We start from the raw sequence: 25,279 nt of genomic DNA, 5'->3' as shown, positions 1-25,279 counted from the left end.
ACAGAGAGAGAGACGTACAGAGAGAAACAGAGAGAAACAGAGGAGAGAGAGAGAGAGACAGAGAAAGAAAGAGAGAGATATATGGGCGAGGAGAGCCAAGGGGTATTTAGAAAGAGAGACTGAGAGAGAGAACGAAAGAGAGAGAGAGAGTAGGCTCATACCTAGTTTGTCTGCATGCATGGTGGTTGTTCTGGCAAATCATGAATGTGTATCTCCATGGGATGAGGGAAGGGAGGGGGGGCGGGGACATGTTTTTATTGCAGCTATATTTGGTGAATTTGTAATAAACAACAACATGTATATATGCGGTCGTGTCTGTGTCTGCGTGTCTATATCTGTCTTGTCTGTCTGCCCGTACGCGGCGTGTGTACGCAAATCGTCATATTCGCCAAAGACTCATTCTTCTGATGAAGAGCAACAGCGTTGTTAATCAATCATGCACAGTTCTTTATCTTTATCATTGTGCAGCATCTAAAAGTCACGTCAAATGAAATTTCATAACCAATGTCTTGTTTCTTTTTTCCCCCGACAGATTGTGACGAAGTGTTCAAACAAGGGGGGATGCAGTTCCAGGGAGACTACTATATCATGATCAAGCCGGACGGAGTTGCGCACCCTTTCAAGGTTCTCTGCAAAATCTACAACAACTCAGGTAAGGATTTGAACAATAACAGCTATACGAATGAGAAGCGATGCTTGACATTTGGCAGTGGTAACGTGTGAATGTTTTGACGAGATTTTATGGGTTCAAATTGTTTGTTTTTTTCGCTTGTAACAATGGTTATACATACCGTAACTGGCACAGAACACACACAGACAGATAGACACTCACGCACGTACGTACGCATGCATGCACGTACGTACGCACGCACAAAAACACACACACAGTCAAACAAACACCACCACACAGACACTCACACACACACACACCACACCACAACCACACCACACCACACTTCACCATACATTAACATAATATAACATTAATACAACACAATACAACACAACACAACACAACACAACACAACGCACACCCCACGACACTAATGAAAACATGCTTGCTGCTATTCAAATAACTGTCCGTCTAGGCACTTGCATTCCGTCGTCGGGCGTACAATTTATTAATCTGTGCATGTTGGTTTGTCAGGTTGGACGGTGATTCAGAAGAGGCAAGATGGCTCCGTGGATTTCTTCCGTACATGGGAGGAGTACCGTACAGGGTTCGGATCCCTGGAGGGAGAGTTCTGGCTCGGCAATAACTACATCTACCACCTCTCTGTACAAGGTATGGTTTTTTTGTAACACTGTCTGTTTGTCTGTCCGATTTGTTTGTGTACTGTGCCTGGTTTTGTTCCTGTTTGCCAGCCTGTCTCTTTGCGTGATGTCAGTTTTGGCTTCGTTTATGTGTGTGTGTGTGTTTGTTTGTCTGTGTGTCTGTCTGTCTTCCTGTCTTCCTGTGTGTTCATGTGCTTTTGTGTTTGCTTCACTGTATCAATGCTTGCTTGATGAAGAAAACTCCGTAATCACATTTTGATTGGCAATGCACGACGCCAGAACGTAATTTAAAGAAGAAGGTGGGGGTGGTGGTGGACGCACTATACAGGGCCGGACCAAATGAGTTGTAAGGGGGGGGGTTCCTCCTTTTTTGGGGGGGGCAAATCAGCGAAGTGGCGAAGCCACAAGCGCGCGCCTGCTTTGAACTAGGGGGATCCGGGGGCATGCTTCCCCGGAAAAATTTTGAAAAACGGTTAAAATCTGTGCAATCTGGTGCATTCTGGGCCTTGTTTTGAGGGTTAAGAGCAGCATTGTTTTGGTGCTAAAACTAGTAAAAGTCAAAGCAAGGTACATGCTTTTTCCAGGGGTGGGGTTCCGGAACCCCTGGAACCCCCCCCCCTGGGTCCGGCCCTGCTATAGGACAGTGAGCAAAAGTAGTCACGTGCGGACTCATAATCCGCTTACACGTCGTGAATAAGAGTTGTAAACTGAGCAGGTAACTTTCCAAAGTGTGTATCCTTTCACCACACAAAACAAAAAATCATTTCACAATGCTGGTCACGTGCATGGACATTAATGAACTTTATTACGAGTCATAATTCTTATATTGTTAAAACAACACTGGAATAGCACAAACACGCTTTGCAGTAATTGGAAATTTCAGTTTTAAAATAAAAACAAAAACAAGTGAGTATGCGTGTACAAATAAAACGTAACAGCACGCACTCTTTCGTGCACAGTCAGTCACACTCGAGTACATGCTCGCACTGACGATACGGATGTTACGGATGCGATTTATGAGTTAGCATGTCCCTTGTCAATGATACAACATACATTAATGCTAGTTGTGCACATAGAAAAATAACACCTAGTGATGGCTTAGTTTGTACTGGTCTTTATAATATGACATTTTACAACTAAGAAAGGAAAGACAGAATAAACGAAACTTTAGGTGCAGAATCTCTTAGCGGGAAGTTCTGTTATCTATTACGTAAATTGTCGCACAAAATCGCTCTAACCAGCATAATCATATGTGTGAGACATAATCATATGTGTGAATCATATATGTTGGTACAAGAAAGAATCGGCACAAAACTTCTTAACACATGTTGAAATTTCCTTCGTGTCACCTATTAGAAATACTTCAGTTTGAGAAACATGAACGCTGCTTAACTTTTTGAAGCGGTATTCTGTGAGCAGGGAGGTAATTAACACTGTGGATCGATTGCATCCAAGGTCTTGAGTACTGAGTCGAGTTACTCCCCTTAAATATCGTTCAGAATAAAATTCGCTCGGCTCAAACATTCTTTCGCACTCTCACATGAGACAGTTGCGCCAGTTGGATAATAATGAGTCTGTTTGGCTCAAGGACCCCACCCCACCCCAAGCCCACCCCTCTCACACACACACCCATACAACAAACACCTTGATACCTGGATTACAAATGTATTTTCCCTATCACAGCACGGTATTCAACTACTACAAAGATGTTATAAAAAATAAAAAATAAAAATGACATCACAGCTTAAAAGATATTTGGGGAAAAATTCAAAAATGTATCACAGTGTTTGCTTTATCTTTTCCTTTGAAAGTACCATCCGTCTCGTGTTAGCAAGCATGTCACACAGTGCCCACCGCAAGTGTAATTGTCATGGCTAATGTTAAATAAAAGCTACCTGCCACTTGGACACATACCAAATTGGAACAGTTTGAATGCTTTTTATGCAGGGTGGAACTTTTTTCTGAATAAATTTTGTAAGCGACACCTATATGAACCCGCAACATTATTTCAGAATAGTGAAGAGAAAGAATTAATATTCTCAGGAAGCAGGCAGGTTGTTATGTCCAAGTATGTGTCCAGGTTGATCCATGGATGCTTTTATCCCATGTTCAGTTCTGGGCTGTGTACATGATCACTATCAAGAGAAGACCGTATTTTTATTTTTATTTAAAAAAATTGTAATACAGATTTTGCAAGTTGAGCTCTCGAAATGCAAACCATTGCTGAGTTTATCCTCTGAAGGTTGATTCCGACGTTTGACATCACGTAAAAACACTTTCAACGGCGTGTGTGTCTTTGATTCATATCACAGCATTTGCTTTTATAGTCAAAAATCACCGTATGGTAACCCATCGCACCTCACCACGAAAATGGTCTGGGTTGTCCTTTGATTCATATCATAAGCTTATTATCCTATCTTCGTTTGATTTCATACAGCATCGGTTTCGTGTGTAGCATGTGAGGATGCCAAGTCATACGCACATTCAGTGCTACGTCGTGCAAGGGGTGTCGTGTGCCGTCGGACCTTGTTTGAAACCGCCAAACTCTTGATCACACATTTGATCAGAACCACCACATGTGTTCACAGTGGGGGAGGGGGGCACTCAGGATTGTGGAAAACTTCCGACAATTGCTGACGGTCGTACAGCAAATTTTCCGACAGAAAAAAGATTCAGGAACATCCCAGGTACTAGTGTAGTATATAATTATATATCCTTGTGTGTCTTCTTTGTCTGTCAGCCGCATATCGTCTTCAGGGAAGACAATGAAGAATATGATTGTTGTTGCACACGGAACCAGTGAGTCACATTCCGTCTTCAATGAAGACGTCGTAGAATATAAAGTCGTTGTTGCACACGGAACAAGTTAGCCGCATAACGTCTTCAGGGAAGAAGTCGTAGAGTATAGTAGTTGTTGCACAAGGAACAGCAGTTAAAGGTCTGATTATTCACTCACTAGATGAGCAGTGTGGTCACGTTGTTTTCAGGTTTCTCGATCCACCAAGAGCTTGTTTCCCGTACTTGATATCGTATTCGTGAACCTCCCCACTCTCTGAAATTGTAAAAAGAACTAAAAGTTATTTAAGATAAATATTGTTACAAGCAAAAACAGTAACTTCTAATATATTGCCAGGTATAACAACAATAACAACAATAATAACGACGACGACGAAACAACAACACAAAAACACATAAAATTACAACATTGATGGATCACATGTACACACATTCATACACGCGCGCACGCGCTCACACAACAAATAAAGCTAGACCGACAAGAACCGTGAGGGAAGAAAAACAAACAAATAATGTAAAATATCAGATTGTCGTCACAAATTAAGATTAAATATTTTAGGAATATTTATCAAGCTTTTGGTTAACATTTTTTTCTTTCACACCAAATTGGTTTTCCCATTATGGGCATGCGAAAGATAAGATAACATGAACATGTGAAGGCTGTAATACACGGTATAATTGGGTGCCTTGGCACACAGAGCCATTACTTTTATCGATCTAGGATTCAAAGTACACTACTAGGCATTCTCAACATAAAAGGAAGATACTTGTATGCAACATAGAAAAAACCCTTTCATCGATAAAGAAACGTCAAATCGCTCTCTTATCAGGAAAGGAATAGGTGTCTGGCTTTTTATTCGGGCCAAAGGCTTGTATCTGTTTTGATACTTGGACTGGTGTCAAATCTTTTCACTTTGATCAAAAAGCTTTTTAGCGTCTTGTAAGTACTCGAACACAGCGGGGTGATTATTTGAAAAGCTGAAGGGATTTGGCAAGCATGAGTATTCCTGACGTTAGATACCTGATGTCCATACACTAAAAAGGTATTGACAAAAAAATCTGTGTCAGATCTTTGAGAGCGTTCTTTGAAATGAAAAGGATTCATTTTGTTCGCGAAACAACGTTTACGAAAACTGAGGAATGACATTTGTTACGTTCTTTGCAACTGACTGGGGGGACTGTATGAGAGTGACTACAACATTTAATATTGAACTGAATTCTACGAGGATAAGCGTCTGATGAGCAAAATGTCACAGAGAATTTGTAACACGATTGTTATGTTTGCTCATTATTCTTTGTCATCATGCTGCAATTGAAAGTGAAAGATGAAATGCGATTACACGGATAGCAATGTCGTAAACTGCGCATGCAAGAATAAACTCAAGGACTGTTCTTTTACGATGAACTGAACATCTAAAGTCTTTTTTAATTTCAATTGAATTCCTGCCTTATTATCTATCCTTTCGATTTTCTTAACTCTGATTTGTTCATCTCGGAATTTGTTATTGTAAGTGTCTTGCTTTTATGGTTTTGTAAATTAAAATCAAAACAAGTTTCAAACAAAAAAAGTACAAAGGGGAGCAACTCACTAGGGTCGATGTACTCTCCCTTGAATATCCTGGTGGGTGTCTGGGGGAAGCCTTCATTGTCCAGCAATGGTCTGGGTCTGGGGGGCGTGCTCAGCGCGCGGTTCCTCGACGCCATCCTCAGTTCCGTGTCCACCCGCCGTCTCGTCTGCTGGTCCACTGTCCGCAGGCGCAAAGATGGCGACCGATGCGTGCGCAGCGGCGAGACTTGGCTGACGCTGTCGAAGGGCGAGATTTCATCCGCTTCATCCTCTGGCAAGGGTGCGAGGCGTTGTCGCTCAGCCCTCCTCAGCCGTCGGTCGCTGGGGTCGGAGGAGAGGAGAGGGGCTGATGTTTTCTTGACGGGGGCCGTGTGGGGTGGGGGTTCCTTGACCTGAGGACGGGGTTCCTTCTTGTTGTAGAGGGCGAAGGGCGGGGCGGTGACGGCGGAGGGGGGTCTGACCTGGCCCTGCTTGTACCCGTACTCCAGAATCCTCTGGGGTCGGTTGGTGTGCACGGTCCACGGGTAGGCGAACACGTCTTGCTTGGCCTGGGAGCGCAGAGTGTAAAGCAAGATATTCAGATAGACTCTATCACACATGTTGTATGATCAAGCATTTAGCAAATTATAAGGGAGTCTTGTGTAAACAGTGTTATTCTGTTGACATATATGGCGTTTCTACGTGCGACGTTAAAGTACCCATTTGTCACGATCATAACATAATTACATACGTCATAGTGACGCAGTTTTGCAGCAGATAGCCCTTTATGTTGTTTTCAATAATTTGCATACCATGTGGGGAATAAAGAAAACACACGACACTGTTACCGGTTGAAACAGGTGCCCAGGTTGGGGACACCTCAACTCGTTTGACATATTGGCAGAATATTGTTATTAAACCTACATGTCCTCAGCCCTGTTTCCTTCACACTTACCGGGGGGAACTGGTGATCAGGGTGGGGACACCTCACCCCGTCGTACATCATGGCGGGGATGGTCTTGCTGCTCTTGCTGGGGAAGCACATGCAGGAGTAGGGGTCGTTGCTGTCGTGCGTGTACAGACGCGCGCGCGCCGCGTCATTGCAGCAGCTGCAGCACTCGCTGTCGTCCTCGTCCTCGTTACTAAAATAGCCCCTGTCCATCCCGTAAGTCGCCGCTCGGTGCGTGTACTGCCCTTTTGGATCTCTGTGAGGTTGTCGATGAGGATGGTGATGGTGGCGATGGCGGTGGCGGTGGTGGTTGCAGCAGCGACACACCGAACGCGTCCGCCTCTCCGACACCATGTACTGCCGCACTCCGTCGTTCTGCGGAGGTTTGTGGATGACGTCATTGGGCCGAGGGTCGTAAATGACGTTAGGGGATCTGCGAGTCAGTCCGTGATGCGGGGCTCTGTAGGGCTGGCTGGGAGGGGGAGGGGAGTACCGGGGTTTGTGGTGGTAGTGGTGGTGGTGTTGGTACGGAGGATGTTTAGGGGGAACGCGGTAGTGAGGTGGTGTGGGGGTGCGCCTCACGCGGTCACGTGGTCTATAGGAGGTGTCATAGTATTTTGGTTTGTACACGACGTCATAGGGACGCTTGTCCGTCACTTCCAGTTCTAGACGCGGAACGTCAAACCTTCTGGGCGTGGAAGCCGCGTAGCGAATGTAGGATTTCGGCATCGTGGCTTACAGGCCTTTCACATCTGAAAAGAAATACGCCGAACATTTGTATTAAAATAATGCTTTCAGGACCGAAATAATAACGGACAAAATGTTGATTCAAATAATTTTTGCTGAAATTCGCAGACAAATTTATAAGTCAAATAATAATTTAGGGACCTAACTAAACTAGGACGAAAACATTGACTCTAAACAATCCTGTATGAAATCCGTTGATAAATTGAAGTCAAATAATCATTTCAGAACCTGAAAAAGGACAAACAGTTCGATTTGTCACAAAACAATCCTTTCACACATAAGAATAAAATAAACACAACAAATGAACTCAAAATATGAATCGCAGCCTACGTTGGGACAATCTTGAGTGTAAGGGTTCCAGTGAGAGTGGCGTATAGACCGGACGTATAGGAAAACAATATTAAGCCGATAAATCTACGATTGACTCGAACGATTGGATTCTTATCTCCTTATCGTATTAAGTTTGTTGATGGAGAAGACAACAAGTACCGTACACTCTAGGCCTGGTTATTCCAGGGATCTTCAGTTCTTGTCTTATCTGTGAAATGTAGGGTGGCTTGAGGTATGTCAAGGAGGTTTCACTTCCCACCCACCCCTCGCTGAAGGAAAGCTGCTCTTCAGCTTTCCTTCACCTGAAGAACGTATGGGCATCAGCAGACCTGAGCATCAACACCAAGCTCAGGATTTTCAACACCACGGTGAAGTCAGTCTTGCTGTATGGAGCCGAAACCTGGAGAACTACAGTTGCCATCACAAGAAAAATCCAGACCTTCATTAACACCTGCCTCAGAAGAATCCTCCGAATTAGCTGGCCTGACACCATCAGCAACAAAGACCTTTGGCAGCGAACAAAACAGTTATCCGTAGAACAGGACATTCTGCAAAGACGCTTCCGGTGGATTGGCCACACACTCCGCAAGACGACAACCAGCATCACGCGACAGGCCCTCACATGGAACCCGCAGGGCAAGAGGAGACGAGGCCGGCCGACAAACACCTGGCGTCGTGACTTGGAGGCAGAGGTGAAACACATCGGCTACACCTGGAGACAACTGGAGAGATTGGCCCAGGATCGGAGTGCCTGGCGAGCTCTTGTTGGCGGCCTATGCCCCGGACGCGGGGCACGAATTTGCGATTCCTAAACGCCCCACTGAACGACTGACGTCACATGTCGCTTCGGTCTTTTCCGGAGGAACACCGCGTGTACATAATACACACTTCGGTCGCGTAGCACTGCCATTGCACATTTTCGCAACGAAAACCGTGCCACTGTTTCATTCATCTTGGTGTGTTAAATCTGAAAGCAATATAAGTGAACGAACAATTGAAAACATATCACGTTACTAAACTGTAGCTCAGTGTTTCAGTATGACGTGGAAGTGTTGAAATATCTGCTGTATCAGGCAAGCCGATTTGGTTTCACCTGAACGACTGCGAGAGGCGAGCGCAAACCGTTGTGTTGTTCAGAAATGGTGTTCCCTTTGATATTTTAGTGGACATTTAACTTCAAATGCAACCTTTCTTAGCCGTAGAGTTGGTAACAGATCCTTCATGCGCGAGTAACGCCACATACGACGGAGTAACCCTGAAATGCCTTCACTTTTGTAGCCCTATCTGTCAGTTGCTGTCGTAGCCTAGTGGTTTGTGCTCCAGCTTGAAGGTCAGCTGACTCGGGTTCGACTCCCTTCCTGGTTAGAGTTTTTTTTTTTTTTTGGGGGGGGGGGGGGGGGGCTTTATTTTTGTCATCTATTTTGTGTCCTTAACTCCACCCTTCAATCTTTTCAACCCTGATGCATTCCGTTTATTTTTTTATTTTATTTTTTATTTTTTTTAAACCATTTCCCCCAAAGCGGTTTAGCACGGTGGTATGTTATGATGAAAACGCGATTACACAAAGCTCACATGTGCACGGTCTGCAAACTAAACGGCGTGGGCTCGCCGTATTAGCCAATAACAAGCACACATATTAAACCGCAGCGCAAAGCGTAAACATTAGTACAACTTGAAGAAATCAATATAGTTACCAGAAACAAAACCGTGCTTCGCACCGAACAGTTCGACAGTGACTGACCTACTGACCGAACCGCACCTCTCCCTTGTGACAGTCGCTCATGATACAACCATTCTTTTGCCGAGTCTGAAATTGATCTTCATAAAACTATGTGTAAGTGTAACAAAAGAAAAAATTACTTTCTTTCATATTGCCTGAACCATAACTTTATTAACTGATAATCAAGGTGGCATCGCCGAATGACTGCGGCAAGTGCAACGCGATCGAAGTGGCACGCGGTGTTCCTCCGGAAAAGGCCGAAGCGGCTGTGACGTCAGTCGTTCAGTGGGGCGTTTAGGAATCGCTAATCCCCGGACGCGGGGTCAAAGGCATAACCAACCAACCAACCACCCCTCGCACTCACACAGTAAGAAGACACGATTTGAAAGTAAGAAACACTCAGCGCCATAACCGGCTGAATTATATACTGTTCAAAAAAAGAAACGCATAGTTGCTACTTGCCAAATTTGTTTTATTTTTCGAAAAAATTAACAGAAAATCCAATATTTAGATTATTTGTTTGAAATTTGGTATGGACACAGTTGAATGCACACACAGTTCATTTGCATCTTCAAATCAATCAGTCAATCAATACGATTGGGTGCCGAGGCTGTCAAGTCAGTAGGGGGTGTGACTGCCTTGAGCAGCAACAACTGCCCGGCACCTTCTGGGCATGGACTGGATCAGATGCCGGATATCTTGCTGTGGGATGGTGTCCCACTCCTCCTGAAGTGCCTGCAATAGATCGCGGTGATTTGCCGGCGCTTCTTCTCGCCTGCGCACACGTCTGTCCAATTCATCCCAGAGGTGTTCTATCGGGTTCATGTCTGGCGACATGGATGGCCAGGGAAGCACCTGGACATGGTGGTCGGTGAGGAACTGGGTGGTGAGTCGTGCTGTGTGCGGGCGAGCGTTGTCCTGCTGGAATATGGCATCCTGGTCAGCCAGAAGAGGAAGGGCGTGTGGGCGCAGAATTTCCTCCACGTATCGCTGGGCAGTTATACGCCCTTGGACGTGCACCAGGGTGCTCCTTCCAGCGGTATTGATCGCCCCCCACACCATGACGCCTCCACCACCATGAACGGGTGCCTCATCCACACAGTTGGGCGCGTAACGTTCGTTTACTCTCCGGTAGACCCTCCTCCGACCATCATGTCGCTGGAGCAGGAAGTAGGACTCGTCGCTGAACCACACGTGTCTCCAGTGATTCCGGACGGTCCAGCGAAGGTGCTGGTTGCCCCACTGCACTCGGTTCTGGCGATGGCGGCGGGTGAGGACAGCTCCTCTGTGAGGTCTGCGAGCTCTCAAACCAGCTTCATGCAGGCGGTTCCGCACGGTCTGGTCCGATAATCGGTGTGGCCCGGGGAGAGCCTGGACAGAAGATGAGGCCGACAGGAAACGATTCCGGAGGTGGCGGAGCCGTATGAAGCGGTCGTGAGCAGCAGTTGTCGCCCTTGGTCTTCCCGCTCGTGGCAAGTCAGCAACGGAGCCAGTGGCTTGAAACCTGACCCACAGTCTACTGATGGTGCTCTGGGACACGTGGAAGTGCCTGGCGATTGCACTTTGACTTTGGCCTGCTTGTAAACGACCCAATGCAATATGGCGGTCTTCTCTGCTCAATCGGGCCATCTTTCGTCGCTGAATTGTCGTCTGATTTCTTTGTGGCGAACAATCCGCTTTTATGGGTTTTGGAAGACATGGTGAGAGCTCAATATTCCCCGAGTTTCACGAGATTACACTGAAGCATGACGAGTGGTCATGCCAAATGAGCAATTTTGACATTGTAGCCACTGATAACGCATGCGTCACGTGCAGAGCTCACTTGTGGCAATGGACGAAAGGTCGACGACCAGATAAACATTTTCTGCAGTTTGGTGGATATCCTTGTAGCCATATAACTAAATTAACCAAATATTACAAGCTATGCGTTTCTTTTTTTGAACAGTATACTTTTGATAGACTTGCTGTTGAAATCAAACAGAAACAATTACAGTGGAAATATAGCTGCTTAATACCCTTTTGCCATTCTCTGCACTCGTCTCCACTACCAGTTCAATATAAGACACCCTACTACCATTCATTCCATCTCTATATCGCTTGTACCAGTAATCTGTGTAGGAGCAGAGGGGCCATTATAGACACTAAATTTCATCGACGAAACGGTAACGTCTTTCGATAACATTATGTCGTCAATAGAAAATGTCGTCAACTACTATTCCTCGATATCTTTCATGATAGAGGCACTTGAAACTTGTATGTTGTAGAGTCTTGCATTTTGTACAGGCCGCATAGTAGCTGGAATACTTAGTATGACAGTACGGTCTTCTCCGTTGAATGTTGATGCCGAGTGCCTGTGGTATTCAGCGTTTCATTCCCAGTTCAAACAGACGTACAAAAGAGCGGTTTGCGTACGACTTCTTTTATGCTCGACGGTTGCGGGCGTTATCGTAAGGAGTGTCTGTCTGTTGGTGTAATAGAATATATTTGTATAGTTTTGTTCAATTTGAAAAAGTTATGACCCTTTTTTATGTGCGCCTAATTCGTTCGTATCGAAACATCGGACCGATTTGTTGCCAGGTAGTGAAAAGTCGTAAAATAACAACATGTACCTCGTGCTTCGGTGTTACTGCGTTCATCTGTCTGTCTGTCTGTCTGTCTGTCCGCCTGAATGGCTGGCTGACTCCCTGTCCAATTCTCCGCCCGTCCGTCCGTCCATTCGTCAGTCCGCCTTGTCTGTCTATCTATCTGTCTGTCTATTTGTCTGTCTGTCTTTGTTTTCTGTGTATTTATAGGATTAAATCTAAGTAGTCACGTGAACTTGTGTCTGTAGGATTCTCACATAGGCAATCAACTCAGATAAAGTGCAAACATAACAGTGCGTTGTTATTATTTTGAAACAATATTTAGCAACATTAATGTTAGTGTCATTCAAAGGCAACCGTCACAATACAGAGTAGGCTATGTCAGCAACAGACGTGATTTTTACCCGTCATAGGCTATGTTTCTCGGCTGTCTGGAAGCGGAGAAAATGGTAAAGCCACTGGAACGAAAGACCAATGATTGTTTTTTGTATTGTGTGTAGTGTTTTCTGACAGGCCAATGCATTGGCACAATGCAAAATGAGAATCTGGTGGTGAAAAGACGTTGACTGATTCTTCAGCAATGACACTTGACCTGTTTGTTGAGTGGTCACGCCAGATTGGATTTCTGCGTAGTTTTAGTTCAGTTGGTACTTGCTTCTGTTATCTAGCTTTCGTTTCTCGTGAGTGTGTTTGTGTGGGAGGTGTGTGTGTGTGTGTGTGTGTGTGTGTGTGTTTCCTTGTGCTGAATTAGATATCTGCGGAGTTATGGTTCGATCGGTTCATGTTTATCTTTCTTTTCTTTTTTTTTTTGAGAGAGAGAGAGAGAGAGAGAGAGAGAGAGAGAGAGAGAGAGAGAGAGAGAGAGAGAGAGAGAGAGAGAGAGAGAGAGAGAGAGAGAGAGATATTTCACACACATACAAGTTACAACAAAAACCACACGTTTGTACTTACCAGCAAATGCATTCAGACACCAGCAGTAATCCTTGTACAAGTCTGGAACAAAACGTTGATGGTGGTACTGCCTCCACTTATTCGCTTAGCATAGAGGCGACTGCAAACGACTCTTATACAACTACATCCTTCGACTATTTTGTTGTTGTTGTTGTTGCTGAATTCTGGTCTGTAGTACTTTTGTTTCTCTCTTCTGTTGAGAATGTATTTGTTGGTGGTCAGTTTAAGTCATTTTTGAACGTGTTGGGTGTATCTAGTAGCACAACGGTCACAACCCTTTACGTCACAGATTCTTAAGTTTTAAAGGCTGTTCTGGCCATAAGCCGGACTAAAACAATGTTTAAATTATCCAATGATAGAGATGTATTTTACATCATCCTGAAGTAAAATGACCGAGGGGAAAACGCACAACTAAGCGTTCAAATGATATCTCAACCTGGTCCACTATTTTTTTATTTGAGTGAATTACAATTTATCCATTTCGCGATAACTGAAAAAAACCCACAAGAACTAAACACTAAAACAGGTGTATCAGTAGATAATGATGTCATTTTCACAAAAGCAAAGTATTCTTTTCACAATCTTTGTTTTCCTCACCGAATCCGCTGGCACTACAACATTGAGTTAACACAGTTATGGGACTTCCTTCACGACGGCGTCGGGGTTATGTGCCCCTGAGCGCTGCCCGGGAGAGACACTACACCCTGTTCTATAAAACGCCAGGTAGATATCTACTCACTACTGTCATTCAACACTTGTTTGAATAACGGTAGCCTGTGATTGAGGGTACCAGCCCCCGTGCCCTCCCCATTTCAATCGTTGATCTTTCTCTGCCACCTGACGACAGCATACTGTTACGGACACTTTCTATTTTTGTTCGTATATTTCAGGCGTCGTTTTATACTTGAAAGTAGGTTTTTAAGGAATGGGGATGAATAATTAAATAGGGGTATGATATACAGATGTGGGGAGGAGAGTTCTGAATTTGACAAACAAGCGAATCTTCGGCAATTTTAATGGGTTCCTAAGAAAAATGTAATATGTATCAGCTAATGTCTCTGAAATACAGCCAGTAGTTGAATTTCTGACCGTGCCCTGTGTTAATCAGCTCTTCCTTCCTTTTCAACTTCAATTTTAATAGCAATTTGAGAAAATTTGAAACATTTTGGTTGGCGTTTACTTACATTCTTTTAGGTAGGTACATATATAACAGATTTATCGATTACAGTTTCATCAATTACAACAGTTATACATCCTAACCTACATTTATTTGACCGTTTCCAAAGGGGACACACCATTTATAGCCACATTAAAATTCGAATCATGGTTGCACTATAAATGTAGTGGTACAAACGTCACGGACAATGACTGTATTTATCTATAGAACACTTTCAGAGATTGTTGTCCATTCTTTTCACAGTGCGAGCTATGTGTTTGGAAGTGTGCTATAAATCTTACACGCTTGAATGATATTGATTGATATCCGTGTTGTCCTGTTGACTGGTTTTGAAGATCACTCCAAAGCTATCTGTTGCTTGCTGTGACGCATTTATGAATAACTGAAGTCTTTTAATCAGTTTGTGATCGTTTAATGTAGAGATTAAAGTGTGTTTTTGGCGCGAAGAATAAACTCTGTCTGTCTGTCTGTCTGTCTGTAAGTGTGTCTCTCTGTCTATCTGTCTGTCTGTCTGTCTGTCTGTCTGTCTGTCTGTGTATGTGCCTCTCTCTACCTCTGTTTCAGTCTGTGTGTATCTAAGTATGCCTGTGTCTATCTGTCTGTTTCTGTTTGCATCCCCACCCACACCCCAAATCCCTCCCCCCTCCCCTTCTCTGATCTACCCTCTTCGAATCACATCTGGATCATAACACGCACACACTCACACATACGTGTGTGGTCACTTTATGCCCCTCTGCCTCAATAAACCCACACCAGACACAAACGAGTCTTTCACACGTCGACAATAATCAGACGACCTCTGAAGAAGTCTCTCTGACCTGTCCCCCCGAGAACAGTAAAGTGGTATGCGCAGAGAATGGGTGTGTTTGTGTCCGTGTTTGACTAAGAACGAGTGGATCTGGCATATGCAAAGCAAATATTGGAGAATTAAGCAAATATCTTGAAGAAGCGAGGTGGGTTTAGCAGTATTACGGGTCGTTCACTTTTCATAACCAGTGATTTTAATATGATAGAGGAATTCGTGTATCGTCATTTTCAGGCTTGTGTGCTTCTGAGTGAACTTTATTAATGAGCTGAAAGAAAACAACCATGTCAGGATTTAGATAAATGTTGGCCAGGTTCTGCACAGTGTTTCCCCCCCTCTCTCGCTCTCTCTCTCTCTCTCTCTCTCTCTCTCTCTCTCTCTCTCTCTCTCTCTCTCTCTCTCTCTCTCTCTCTCTCAAATTCAGTTAGTATCTGATACCCTTAACCTACCTCACTTTCCCCAATCCTTAGGCTATCCCTTGCTTTCTATTACCACCCCTGCTCCTTAGTCTCCATCGTCCTACTGGTGCTGAGCGCAACTGATATATGCGACGAATAATTTTGTTTGTGAGATCACCTCTCCAAGCATTTGGCCCTCGGCCAGTAGAACCGAATCGTAGACTGTAAGCCGGAGATACATACAATTAGTCGATACAGTTGTTCGCCTGTTCTTCAACCAGCCCTCGAATTATGAGGGCCCATGAATGTTGTGTTGGAGTCTCAAAACTCGATAGAAACTTGCTTGTACATTGTGGACAGACAAGTAACGGCCTTGGGGTTTTTAAGCGACGTATACATGCCGCACAGAAACGCAAGAAGTTGTCAGACTTTAAGCTTGATTTGTGAAAGCAAGACATTTTCATAGCTTTTCGATTGAAAGTGTGTCAGTGATTTTTTTGATTTTTTTTTATTTTTGATTTTTTTTAGCTGACACACGTTTTACTGGTTTTTGTTTTTGATGCAACAGTACTCTCCTCCCAACCCCCCCCCCCCCCCCCCCGAACAACAACCTCCCCAAACTCACATCCCAAAAAAGATTTTGAGGGGCAGTTTTCAAAACCTATAATTTGTTTTAAACATTTCCTTCGACCTTTGTTTGTTTATTTGTTTGTTTGTTTGTGTTGTGTAAATATCTCATAATGCTGCACATAACGCCGTCGCGGGACAGTGCTTGTGTTTACAATCTAAACAAAAGACAAAATAACAAAACAAGTCAAAAACCCTGTCCTATCACCTGTACATCATACTGTCGTCAAGTGACAATGCTTATGTTCTCAAACCAATCACTAACCCTTTCCCTTCCATATCTGTGTGTTCACAGAACCCACCATGCTGCGCATCGAGATGACGGACTGGGAGGGCCGCACGTACTACGGGGAGTACGACAGCTTCCGCATCGACAACGAGAAGGGCCTGTACCGCCTGCACATCGGCAACTACAACGGTGATGCTGGAGACTCGCTGCGCTCACACTGGGAGAACCACGACGGCATGCCTTTCAGGTATGGCGATAGAGATTTAATTTTATTTTAATTTATTTCATTTTTGAGAATTTTGGACGCACAGGATACAGGACTTTATTGGGTGGACAAAAACTCACATCGATTAATGAATGGATGAATGGATGGATGGAAAGATGGATGGATTGGTGATTACAAGTTCCATTGATTTATCCATTCGTATATTCATTACTTCATTCATAAATTTAATCATTTGTTCATTTATTCTTAAGATCTATAAGAGGTGCCTTATACATGTAATACAAAAGGTGTAGTAGAAGTGTAAACATTATATAATGAGCGATTTGCTGATGATTCATTTGATATCTCTAACCATTTGTGTGACCAACTGGCCAGTAGTCTCATAGACTTGTGTTAAGCCAAATAGGAACCCAATGGACAAGAAAGTAAGCATGCTGGACGTTGTATGACCCAAGCATGTTCAGTGCTTTGGGCTTTTCAGACACATAATGTACACTGCATTTTCTCATCAAAAAGCAGTATCTGTAGAGTCCAGCAGATTCGTCATACTGCTCAAGCATCCTATCGTGTTACTTTCCCATCAGTTGCTTTATTTACCGTCTTCCGCCATAAGATATGCAGCAATCGGTTCTTGTAATTCTGCTTCATCTTCCTCTCGAATTCCACCTGTCGTCACCAGTTCGTGAAAAATTCTTCAGAATCTACACGTGCAAACATCACTGTTCAGTACATTTAGTCAAGTTTTGACAAAATCTTCTAACATAGACGGGTAATCGAGACGAGGGTGGTGGTGGATGTATGTCTGTGTATCACAGCCATCATCATGTTTGTTTGATGTTATTATTTGTAAAAAAAAAATTTTAAAAAGTGAAAAGTTTGTGAAATATTTTAAAATACACAACTAATTTCTCTCTATTTTCCTCACTTTGCAGCACCAAGGACCGCGACAACGACGGCCGCTACTACGACAGCTGTGCAGAGCACTTCCACGGCGCCTGGTGGTTCAACAACTGCTTCGACAGCCACCTCAACGGCAAGTACTACCACAAGGGCTTCCATAAGAACTACTTCCAGCGTGACGGCATCCAGTGGAACACCATCCACATGTACTCCTCTCTCAAGTCTGTCCACATGATGATCAAGCCTGCGGAGGCACCTGTGGAATCTGAGGATGACCAGAAGGCCATGGCTGCCGGCAAGAAAGACCGCAGTCGGTCCAAGGGCAAAGGCAAGGGCCGGGGTGCGTCCAAGAAGGACCGCAAGAGGATGTAGTTCTGCGGTTGAAGAAACAAACGAGGACAGACTATAGTAATAATGTTATCATCGAGAATGTTGTGAGCTTGAACAACTCCGAGAAAGATATTGAAGGAAGAAGACCGACTGAAATAAAGTGTTGTCATTACGGAGCTGTAAGCTTAACACCTTAAGGACGATTGAAAGACACCAGCGAAGAAAATAAGTTTGCAGACAGAAGACAGAGCTGTGAGATGATAAGAACTGAAGCTCTTATAAAGATGGTTGGATAAGTAAGCAATACAATGGTGAATACCACAGGACGAGAGCTAAAGAACTAACGGATGATGATAGAAGTTTTGAGAAAAGGACAAGACAAAAAGTGCAGAAGAATGAGAACAGAGACAAGGTGAAGAGTAGTTGTAATTGTAAAGGTTTCATTCATCAGGGAGACTTGTGTGTTACAGACATTTTTATTTTTTATTTTGTTGTGATTTTTGATCAGCTTGGTCAAAAGCCTTATGTGTTCTGTGTGTGAAATTGTGCAAACAAAACAAATCTGCACAGTGCAGATTTCGTTTCAACAGTACTCTTCAGCAATGAACATGCAGACATTTGTGAAGAAGAAACTCCAGAAAGACGAACACAGCTTTGCGTCTTCGTTTATGTTTTGCCATATAGAAGAACGCTTCAGCAACAAAAAACATTGAAGTGCAAAAAAGTCAAGGTTGTACATATATATTTGTTATGCACTTTATACGCCGTTTTCTGTGTACTGTGTGTATTAGGTTTCTATCAGCGTAACCATGTAATCCACGCGGCACTTTCATGTTGAACAGTCTACCCTCATTTGTCATTCTTGCCAAGTGTGTTTGCTAGCCGACTCTTCGTTAAGAAGACTGTCTAAAACAGCAGAGTGCTTTCTGTGCGGTGCGCACATCAACAGGTTTTTATTGCATATGGACTCGGGTTTAAGCAAATGACAGTGAGTTTTCAAGTGGTTTATTGCACTTCTGTTGGGATGATTTCAAAACAAGGATTATGCAATGGGAACAATGAAATGTGTTTATATTGCAAGCTATGCAACACGCCAAGAGTTAGGTCTTCGTCAAGTTCTGCACAACGGTTGGGTCTTCAGTAACTGCAAGACCCGAGTTAGCTTTGCTGTGGATGGATGGATGGAGATTGTCGTAGGTATGCATCTAATGCTTTGACATTCTGCCTATCCTTTGTTACATTCAAGGCACATAGCATGATTTAGTATTGGCCCAAAAGTGTCTGTGGTTGAGGAAAAGTCTCGCTGTCGGAGTCGCATCGCTTTTTCGATGTGGTGATGGGGTAACACATGGACACATTACCTCACGAAAGGAGCACTAGGTTCTTCTCCTTTGACGTTCCGCCAGGGAGCAGCCTTGATGAACATGTGCCTGCAAATGACTGGTTATTTTGAGCATTGTTTTGCAAATCTGTGTTGATATTACAACATTAGAAGGGGGCAATATTATGCCTGCAAGTGACTGGTTGTTTGCTGAATCTGTGCTATTGTTGTTATGAAGTTGGAAGGGGGCAACAACTTTGCCAGCATTAGGGTTTGCCTTGACAGCGAAACGAGGAAGATCTCTCCCGACGTATACAGACGCCCATACGATGGTTCGCTCTAGAAAGAAAGAAAAAAGTTGTTGAACACACAAGAACATTTTGAAGAAAGGCATCGAAACAGCTGAATGTATATGTGTTTAAGGTGAAGACGTTGTTCATATTCTGGCTAGAATTGGTCAGCTGATCTTACAGTATTCAAATACTGCCATTTCAAAGGACACACAAAAGCATCTGGAATATTGTGCGAAGACAGCACGGCAATGTTTTCAGTTTTTGTGTAAAATGTGTAATAGTTGGCCAACAAGCACACACCTGTTAATACGTTGGTTTGCCAGTTAATTTTTGAAAAGCTGATATGAGGGGCGACAAAGTGGAATAAGACTTGTATAGTATAGTCCTTTATAAGGATAGATTTGCATATTAATCTTATCGTCGTCAGTTGTACTTTCTCTTGTTTGAACTGCATGTAAGCACCGCGTGTGGATCATGTTTCTGTGTATTTATGCATTGTATAATATTTGCCAGACTTTTATCAGTATTAGCTTACAGAGACAGTGCATTTGTTGTATGGTGCGCGGAAGGTGTCACATCACCACAATTATGTCTCCTTTTAGAAAAAAATCATTTTTTTCTGAACTGGTTAAGATCTACTGTAATATATATATGCCTGTTAATGCACGTTCATATATATGCAAAACAGATGTAAGCTACTAACCTATCTGTTTTAACTTTGTGAGTGTCTTTAAGTAAAGTTTGCATGCGTGCCTGTACTGTATATTCCCAAATACAGATTGCACAGTCATGCGTCTTTAAAAGTCGCTAACACTTTGTGGAGGGCATTTTGAGTTCAATATATTGTATTCGTTTTCTCCAATCTTCATTAAGGCGTGCGTTAGTCGTAGTCATGTCTGATAACATCAAACCATTTATTCCAACAGTTAATTGAGTTGGAATAGTTATCTAGAACGTAAAATGCAAAACCGTTAAAACGTTTGTGAAAACAGCAGTATAACGAATTCACGTAAAGTGATTGAGCAGATGCTTAATTTTGAAGTTGATTTGTCAAGTCATTGTTTTAATTCAACTTACAACACAAACAAGTTTTACTTCGGTTTTAATACGGTCAGTTTTGTGGAGAAAAGACAAGTTGATGAAATAAAGCGCCGTCTACCCTTGAACCGTTTCCCCTCTTCATGTCTGTATGATATTTTTTTTTGTATTTTATTAAAAGTGTCCCCGCATTTATTGTTCATTTATATGGTCATTCCTGCTATAAGACGGTTGTGTTCATGTTTCTTTCAACACATTGTACGAAAGAATGTGTCTTCTTAGAAACAAGTAAAGCTTACTTTAACATCTTTTAGGCTTTTACTTTTCCCAGTGTTTGCAACTAATTTGGGCAGAAAGAAGAATTATGTCAATGTAAAGTATACATTGCCTAGGTTTTTAATGAGGCTCTGCGTGCGCGCGCGTGTGTGTTTGTGTGTGTGTGTGTGTGTGTGTGTGTGTGTGTGTGTGTGTGTGTGTGTGTGTGTGTGTGTGAGAGAGAGAGAAAGAGAGAGAGAGAGATGTTTAAATAATATGAATTGGACATTTTTTGAAGCTACCCACTTGAAAAGAATTTCAAGTAAATACGCAAGAAGATCGGAGACGAAGCTAGCTTTGCTTTCTGTTCACTTCATAACTATTTCATCAACTTTCTGTAAATATTATGTGTAAATATATGTATATGCACATTACAATCTCGAAGCATCTTTTATTTACATTGAAATTGTAGCTAGGTTTGTGTAGCTTTGTGTGTAAGGTTTTACATTGCTTTCATCACAGTACAATTTAAAAAAGATTCTGAAATTGTTTCTTATGATCTGTTTGAAAAAATAGGTGGATGAAGATATTCGTAGAGTATTCAATAGCTGAAACAACTACATACAGCTCCTTTTTTATGTCAGAAAGATTTTACCTGTATAAGTTTTCCAAATGTTTTATTAAAAACAAGTGCATACAAACACAATGTGACTTATGAAGATAATTATAAACGACAGATATCTGTTTTACACATAATGACATTTGTCTCTTCAAGATTTCATTGGTTTAAGTTCAAAACAGATATGTCTTTGTTTTTACATTGAGTCAAGTTTTGACTAAATGTTTTAACATAGAGGGGGAATCGAGACGAGGGTCGTGGTGTATGTGTGTGTGTGTGTGTGTGTGTAGAGCGATTCAGAGTAAACTACTGGACCGATCTTTATGAAATTTGACATGAGAGTTTCTGGGTATGATATCCCCAGAAGTTTTTTCATTTTTTCGATAAATGTCTTTGATGACGTCATATCCGGCTTTTTGTAAAAGTTGAGGCGGCACTGTCACACCCTCATTTTTCAATCAAATTGATTGAAATTTTGGCCAAGCAATCTTCGACGAAGGCCGGACTTCGGTATTGCATTTCAGCTTGGTGGCTTAAAAATTAATTAATGACTTTGGTCATTAAAAATCTGAAAATTGTAAAAAAAAATTTTTTTTATAAAACGATCCAAATTTACGTTCATCTTATTTTTCTTCATTTTCTGATTCCAAAAACATATAAATATGTTATATTTTGATTAAAAACAAGCTCTGAAAATTAAAAAAATTAAAAATTATGATCAAAATTAATTTTTTGAAATCAATTTAAAAACACTTTCATCTTATTCCTTGTCGGTTCCTGATTCCAAAAACATATAGATATGATATGTTTGGATTAAAAACACGCTCGGAAAGTTAAAACGAAGAGAGGTACAGTAAAGCGTGCTATGAAGCACAGCGCAACCGCTACCGCGCCAAACAGGCTCGTCACTTTCACTGCCTTTTGCACTAGCGGCGGACTACGTTCAATTTCATTCTGTGAGTTCCACAGCTTGACTAAATGTAGTAATTTCGCCTTACGCGACTTGTTTCTTTTTGTTCCCGACCAGTGTTAGCAAATTGATTTTGACAAAGTCTTTTCTATGAAAAGCAACTACAGTTTCTTGATCTGATGGAATAGATTCAGGTCCTGTAGTCAATGATTTGCTTAAAATCTGTTAGTCATAGAATGTATAACCTAAAACGACGACAATTAGAACATAGGCTGGGTAAAGGCCCTAGATTGTAGCTCTCTCTCTCTCTCTCTCTTTCTCTCTCTCTCTCTCTCACTCTCTCTCTCTCTCTCTCACTCTCTCTCTCTTTCTCTCTCTCTCAGTGTTTCTCTAACAACATATTTACTGCTCGCCTTTGTCGCGAGCCCCCCTCTCTCTCTCTCTCTCTCTCTCCCTCCCCACACCCCGTTGAAATGAACCTTGTGTGTTTAATCAATAAAATGTCTTACGTCTTACGTCTCTCTCTCTCTCTCTCTCTCTCTCTCTCTCTCTCTCTCTCTCTCTCTCTCTCTCTCTCTCTCTCTCTCTCTCTCTCTCTCGTTTCAGTTCTAGAATTCTGTTTTCCCTCGCCATCAAAATGCTCTGACATACTGAATTTCTTTTTCCCCTCCTCTGCAAGTTTGATATTTGTTTCTTCTCCTTTCTTCCTTTGCCTCCTCAACATCCTGCTTTGGCTTTTTATGTTCCTGTATCTCTTCTTTGCGCTTATACAAAAGCATTGTCATGGTGAAAGCAGTAGTGGTTTGTCAACTTACGTATTCTGACCTCACACTGTAGTTGACAGATTCTGACAAAACTCGGAACATAATCTCTCGACGAGGTGTTATCACCGAACCATGACAATGCACGATCTTGCACTTTAGATGTTTCACTGTTATTCTGATTTTAGCACCAGAAAAGTTTGTTTTCTCTTGCTGTAAAAGAAAACTACTGCCATTCGTCTGCACTTTCACCTGTATTCTTACCTATTCAGCCGTTTTTTAGTAACTTTGAAGAAGCTGCGCTTCCATGTGTTCGTCTTTTGTATACATCCTTTTGTTGAAGCGATGGGGAAGGGGGGGGGGGGTATTAGCTATGATAATCATTTGACATTCTCTATATTCAGAAATCCATTATATATTTTACTTATTTGAGAGGGAGTTATTACCGGTTTGAGTTTCAAGATAATGTAGGAGGTTGTGAGTGTGAAACTGAGTTTTTCATATATTCTTATTTTGTATCTTTTTATTCATCTATTTCATTTTTGTTTAGTCACGCTGAGCATGTTCTGCAGTCATTTGTTTCTGTGTAAAAAAAAAACATACTGGGAAAAATTTCTTATTCATGGTCAAAGACTTTTTAAATACTTGGATACAGTTTCATCATAAAAAAGTTAGCTATTGAGTACTTTTCTAGTGCTAGTTCATTGTATACTGCTGACATTTATGTTTGCGGCAATGTCTGTTCTCATTAATATGGTCCTATGTGTTATGTCCAGTTGTGTGCTTTTTGCCTAACCCCACCCCACTTTTCTCTCTCTCTCTCTCTCTCTCTCTCTCTCTCTCTCTCTCTCTCTCTCTCTCTCTCTCTCTCTCTCTCTCAGTTATGTTCAGTGTTTGTGCCTTTTTCTTCTGTTACTTGTTATTGTCTCCACTGTGAATAATCAGTACCTTCTTGTCAATATCATTTTTAATATTGTTGGTACGAGTATTCTGCATTTCACTATGAGGTATTATTAGCTAACTCTTACTGTCGGTTCCAAGTCATACAGGAACAGTTGATCTGTTGTGTTTAGCCGTTGCAGCACCTACGCTTGATAAGTCTTGTTGCAGAACAATAAGCTAGTCGGATTTAAACTTTGAATGATCAGTATAATACACATGTTGTTTTGCAGTACTGAATAAAAATATGTCATTGTTAAAAGTTCGTATCACGGGTTTTTGGAGGTTTGTGTGTGTGTGTGTGTGTGTGTGTGTGTGTGTGTGTGTGTGTGTGTGTGTTAGTGTGCCATTAGCCATTTTCCCACTTGTTATGTGTGTGTGTTTGTGTTCGTTTTCGTGTGTGGGTTTTCTTTTAGTGTGTTTCTGTTACTTTCAATCGACAACATGCAGCATCCCACAAACACACACACCACCATGCACTTACTTACAAAAAACATACATAACAGACACAGCCTTCTGCAATAACACTGCCGCACACATTAGACACAAAATCCTGCATCAATCAAAACGGCAAACAATAAACCTTTTCTTCATTCTGCTATCTGTCAAAATAGCAGAAAAGCTGCAAAAAGCAGTAAAGTAAGCTATCATGAAGGAAAAAAACCCGATTCAAAGTGCCATGACCAACGTGCAATTATACGAACCATCATTTGGGTTAACCAGTTCATAACAGGTTTTTTATGCTTCGGATCAACATAGACAAGCAATGCAGACCGTCTAATAGATTACTCGTCATACGAGGCAATGAAATAGGCAAACTAATCCAGACACTGATACATACAAGGAAAAAAACCAGAACAAACAATGCAGAAAATGTAAATCCTAACTTGTCATGCTACTCATCAAAATGGACAAGCAATACAAGACATTTAGCCACATGGTAAAAGCTTACTTGTCACGCGAACAAATAGAAGAGACAAACTAATCCAGAACCTCAACAGTTGTTATGTGTGGATTTCAAGAAGGCCTTTGATAGGGCATGGTATGCAACACTGTTGGCAAGTATAAGCAAGAATAAATAACATCAACTAAAACAGATCATTTTTATGACAAAGTGCAGTCCTCAACAGCCACTCGATCATTGAATGGATCTGCATGTACGGGAGTGCGACAAGGTTGCGTTCTCACACTAACTTTCTTCGACGTCTTTTTAAGCGTGTAACGATGGGCGCCCTTGACAAGTCATAAAATGATGAATGAAAGATACAGCTCGGTGATATCAAAGAAACAATTATCCTCTTCCGAGGATGATCTCTGATTAACAGGTGCGTAAACGTCTTTTCTAAGGTAAATTAACTTACATTCTCCTGTCACGACCAAAACGAAAGCCTTTCCGCATCAGGTGTCATTTTCGTTAGATATAAAAGCCATCATTTTAGGGTTGAAACTCACTGGTACGCTCGTACAATAACTGGTATCGGACCTTGATTTGTCGCGTTGCAAGCACGCAACAATAGGTGAATATCTTGGTGTCAATAAATATCAAGTAATAAAA

General features: G+C 42.2%; 2 protein-coding genes across 3 annotated transcripts in view; one reads left to right on the top strand and one right to left on the bottom strand.

Annotated features, from left to right (window-relative positions):
• LOC138975931 (fibrinogen-like protein 1) overlaps positions 1 to 23,989 on the top strand; it is a 97,400-nt gene extending 73,411 nt beyond the window's left edge. For both annotated transcript variants that reach the window (XM_070348696.1, XM_070348697.1), the window contains exons 3-6: positions 533 to 652; positions 1,148 to 1,285; positions 16,199 to 16,379; positions 17,291 to 23,989. In XM_070348696.1, coding sequence (XP_070204797.1) covers positions 533 to 652; positions 1,148 to 1,285; positions 16,199 to 16,379; positions 17,291 to 17,630 — 779 coding nt within the window. In that variant the 3' untranslated portion in view covers positions 17,631 to 23,989. The remainder of the gene's footprint in view (positions 1 to 532; positions 653 to 1,147; positions 1,286 to 16,198; positions 16,380 to 17,290) is intronic.
• LOC138975932 (uncharacterized) lies at positions 2,044 to 13,605 on the bottom strand. Its single transcript, XM_070348698.1, has 4 exons — positions 12,897 to 13,605; positions 6,573 to 7,318; positions 5,661 to 6,186; positions 2,044 to 4,327 (listed from the first exon to the last, which is right to left on the bottom strand). Exons 2-4 carry the CDS (start codon positions 7,293 to 7,295, stop codon positions 4,248 to 4,250), a joined length of 1,329 nt encoding a protein of 442 aa, XP_070204799.1. The 5' UTR covers positions 7,296 to 7,318; positions 12,897 to 13,605; the 3' UTR covers positions 2,044 to 4,247.
• Positions 23,990 to 25,279: the final 1,290 nt, after the last annotated feature.

The sequence above is a fragment of the Littorina saxatilis genome, linkage group LG9, assembly GCF_037325665.1.
Source record: "Littorina saxatilis isolate snail1 linkage group LG9, US_GU_Lsax_2.0, whole genome shotgun sequence".
Lineage (NCBI taxonomy): Eukaryota > Metazoa > Mollusca > Gastropoda > Littorinimorpha > Littorinidae > Littorina > Littorina saxatilis.
The sequence above is the reverse complement of the archived record's forward strand: the minus strand, read 5'-3'. Positions and strand labels throughout refer to the sequence as shown.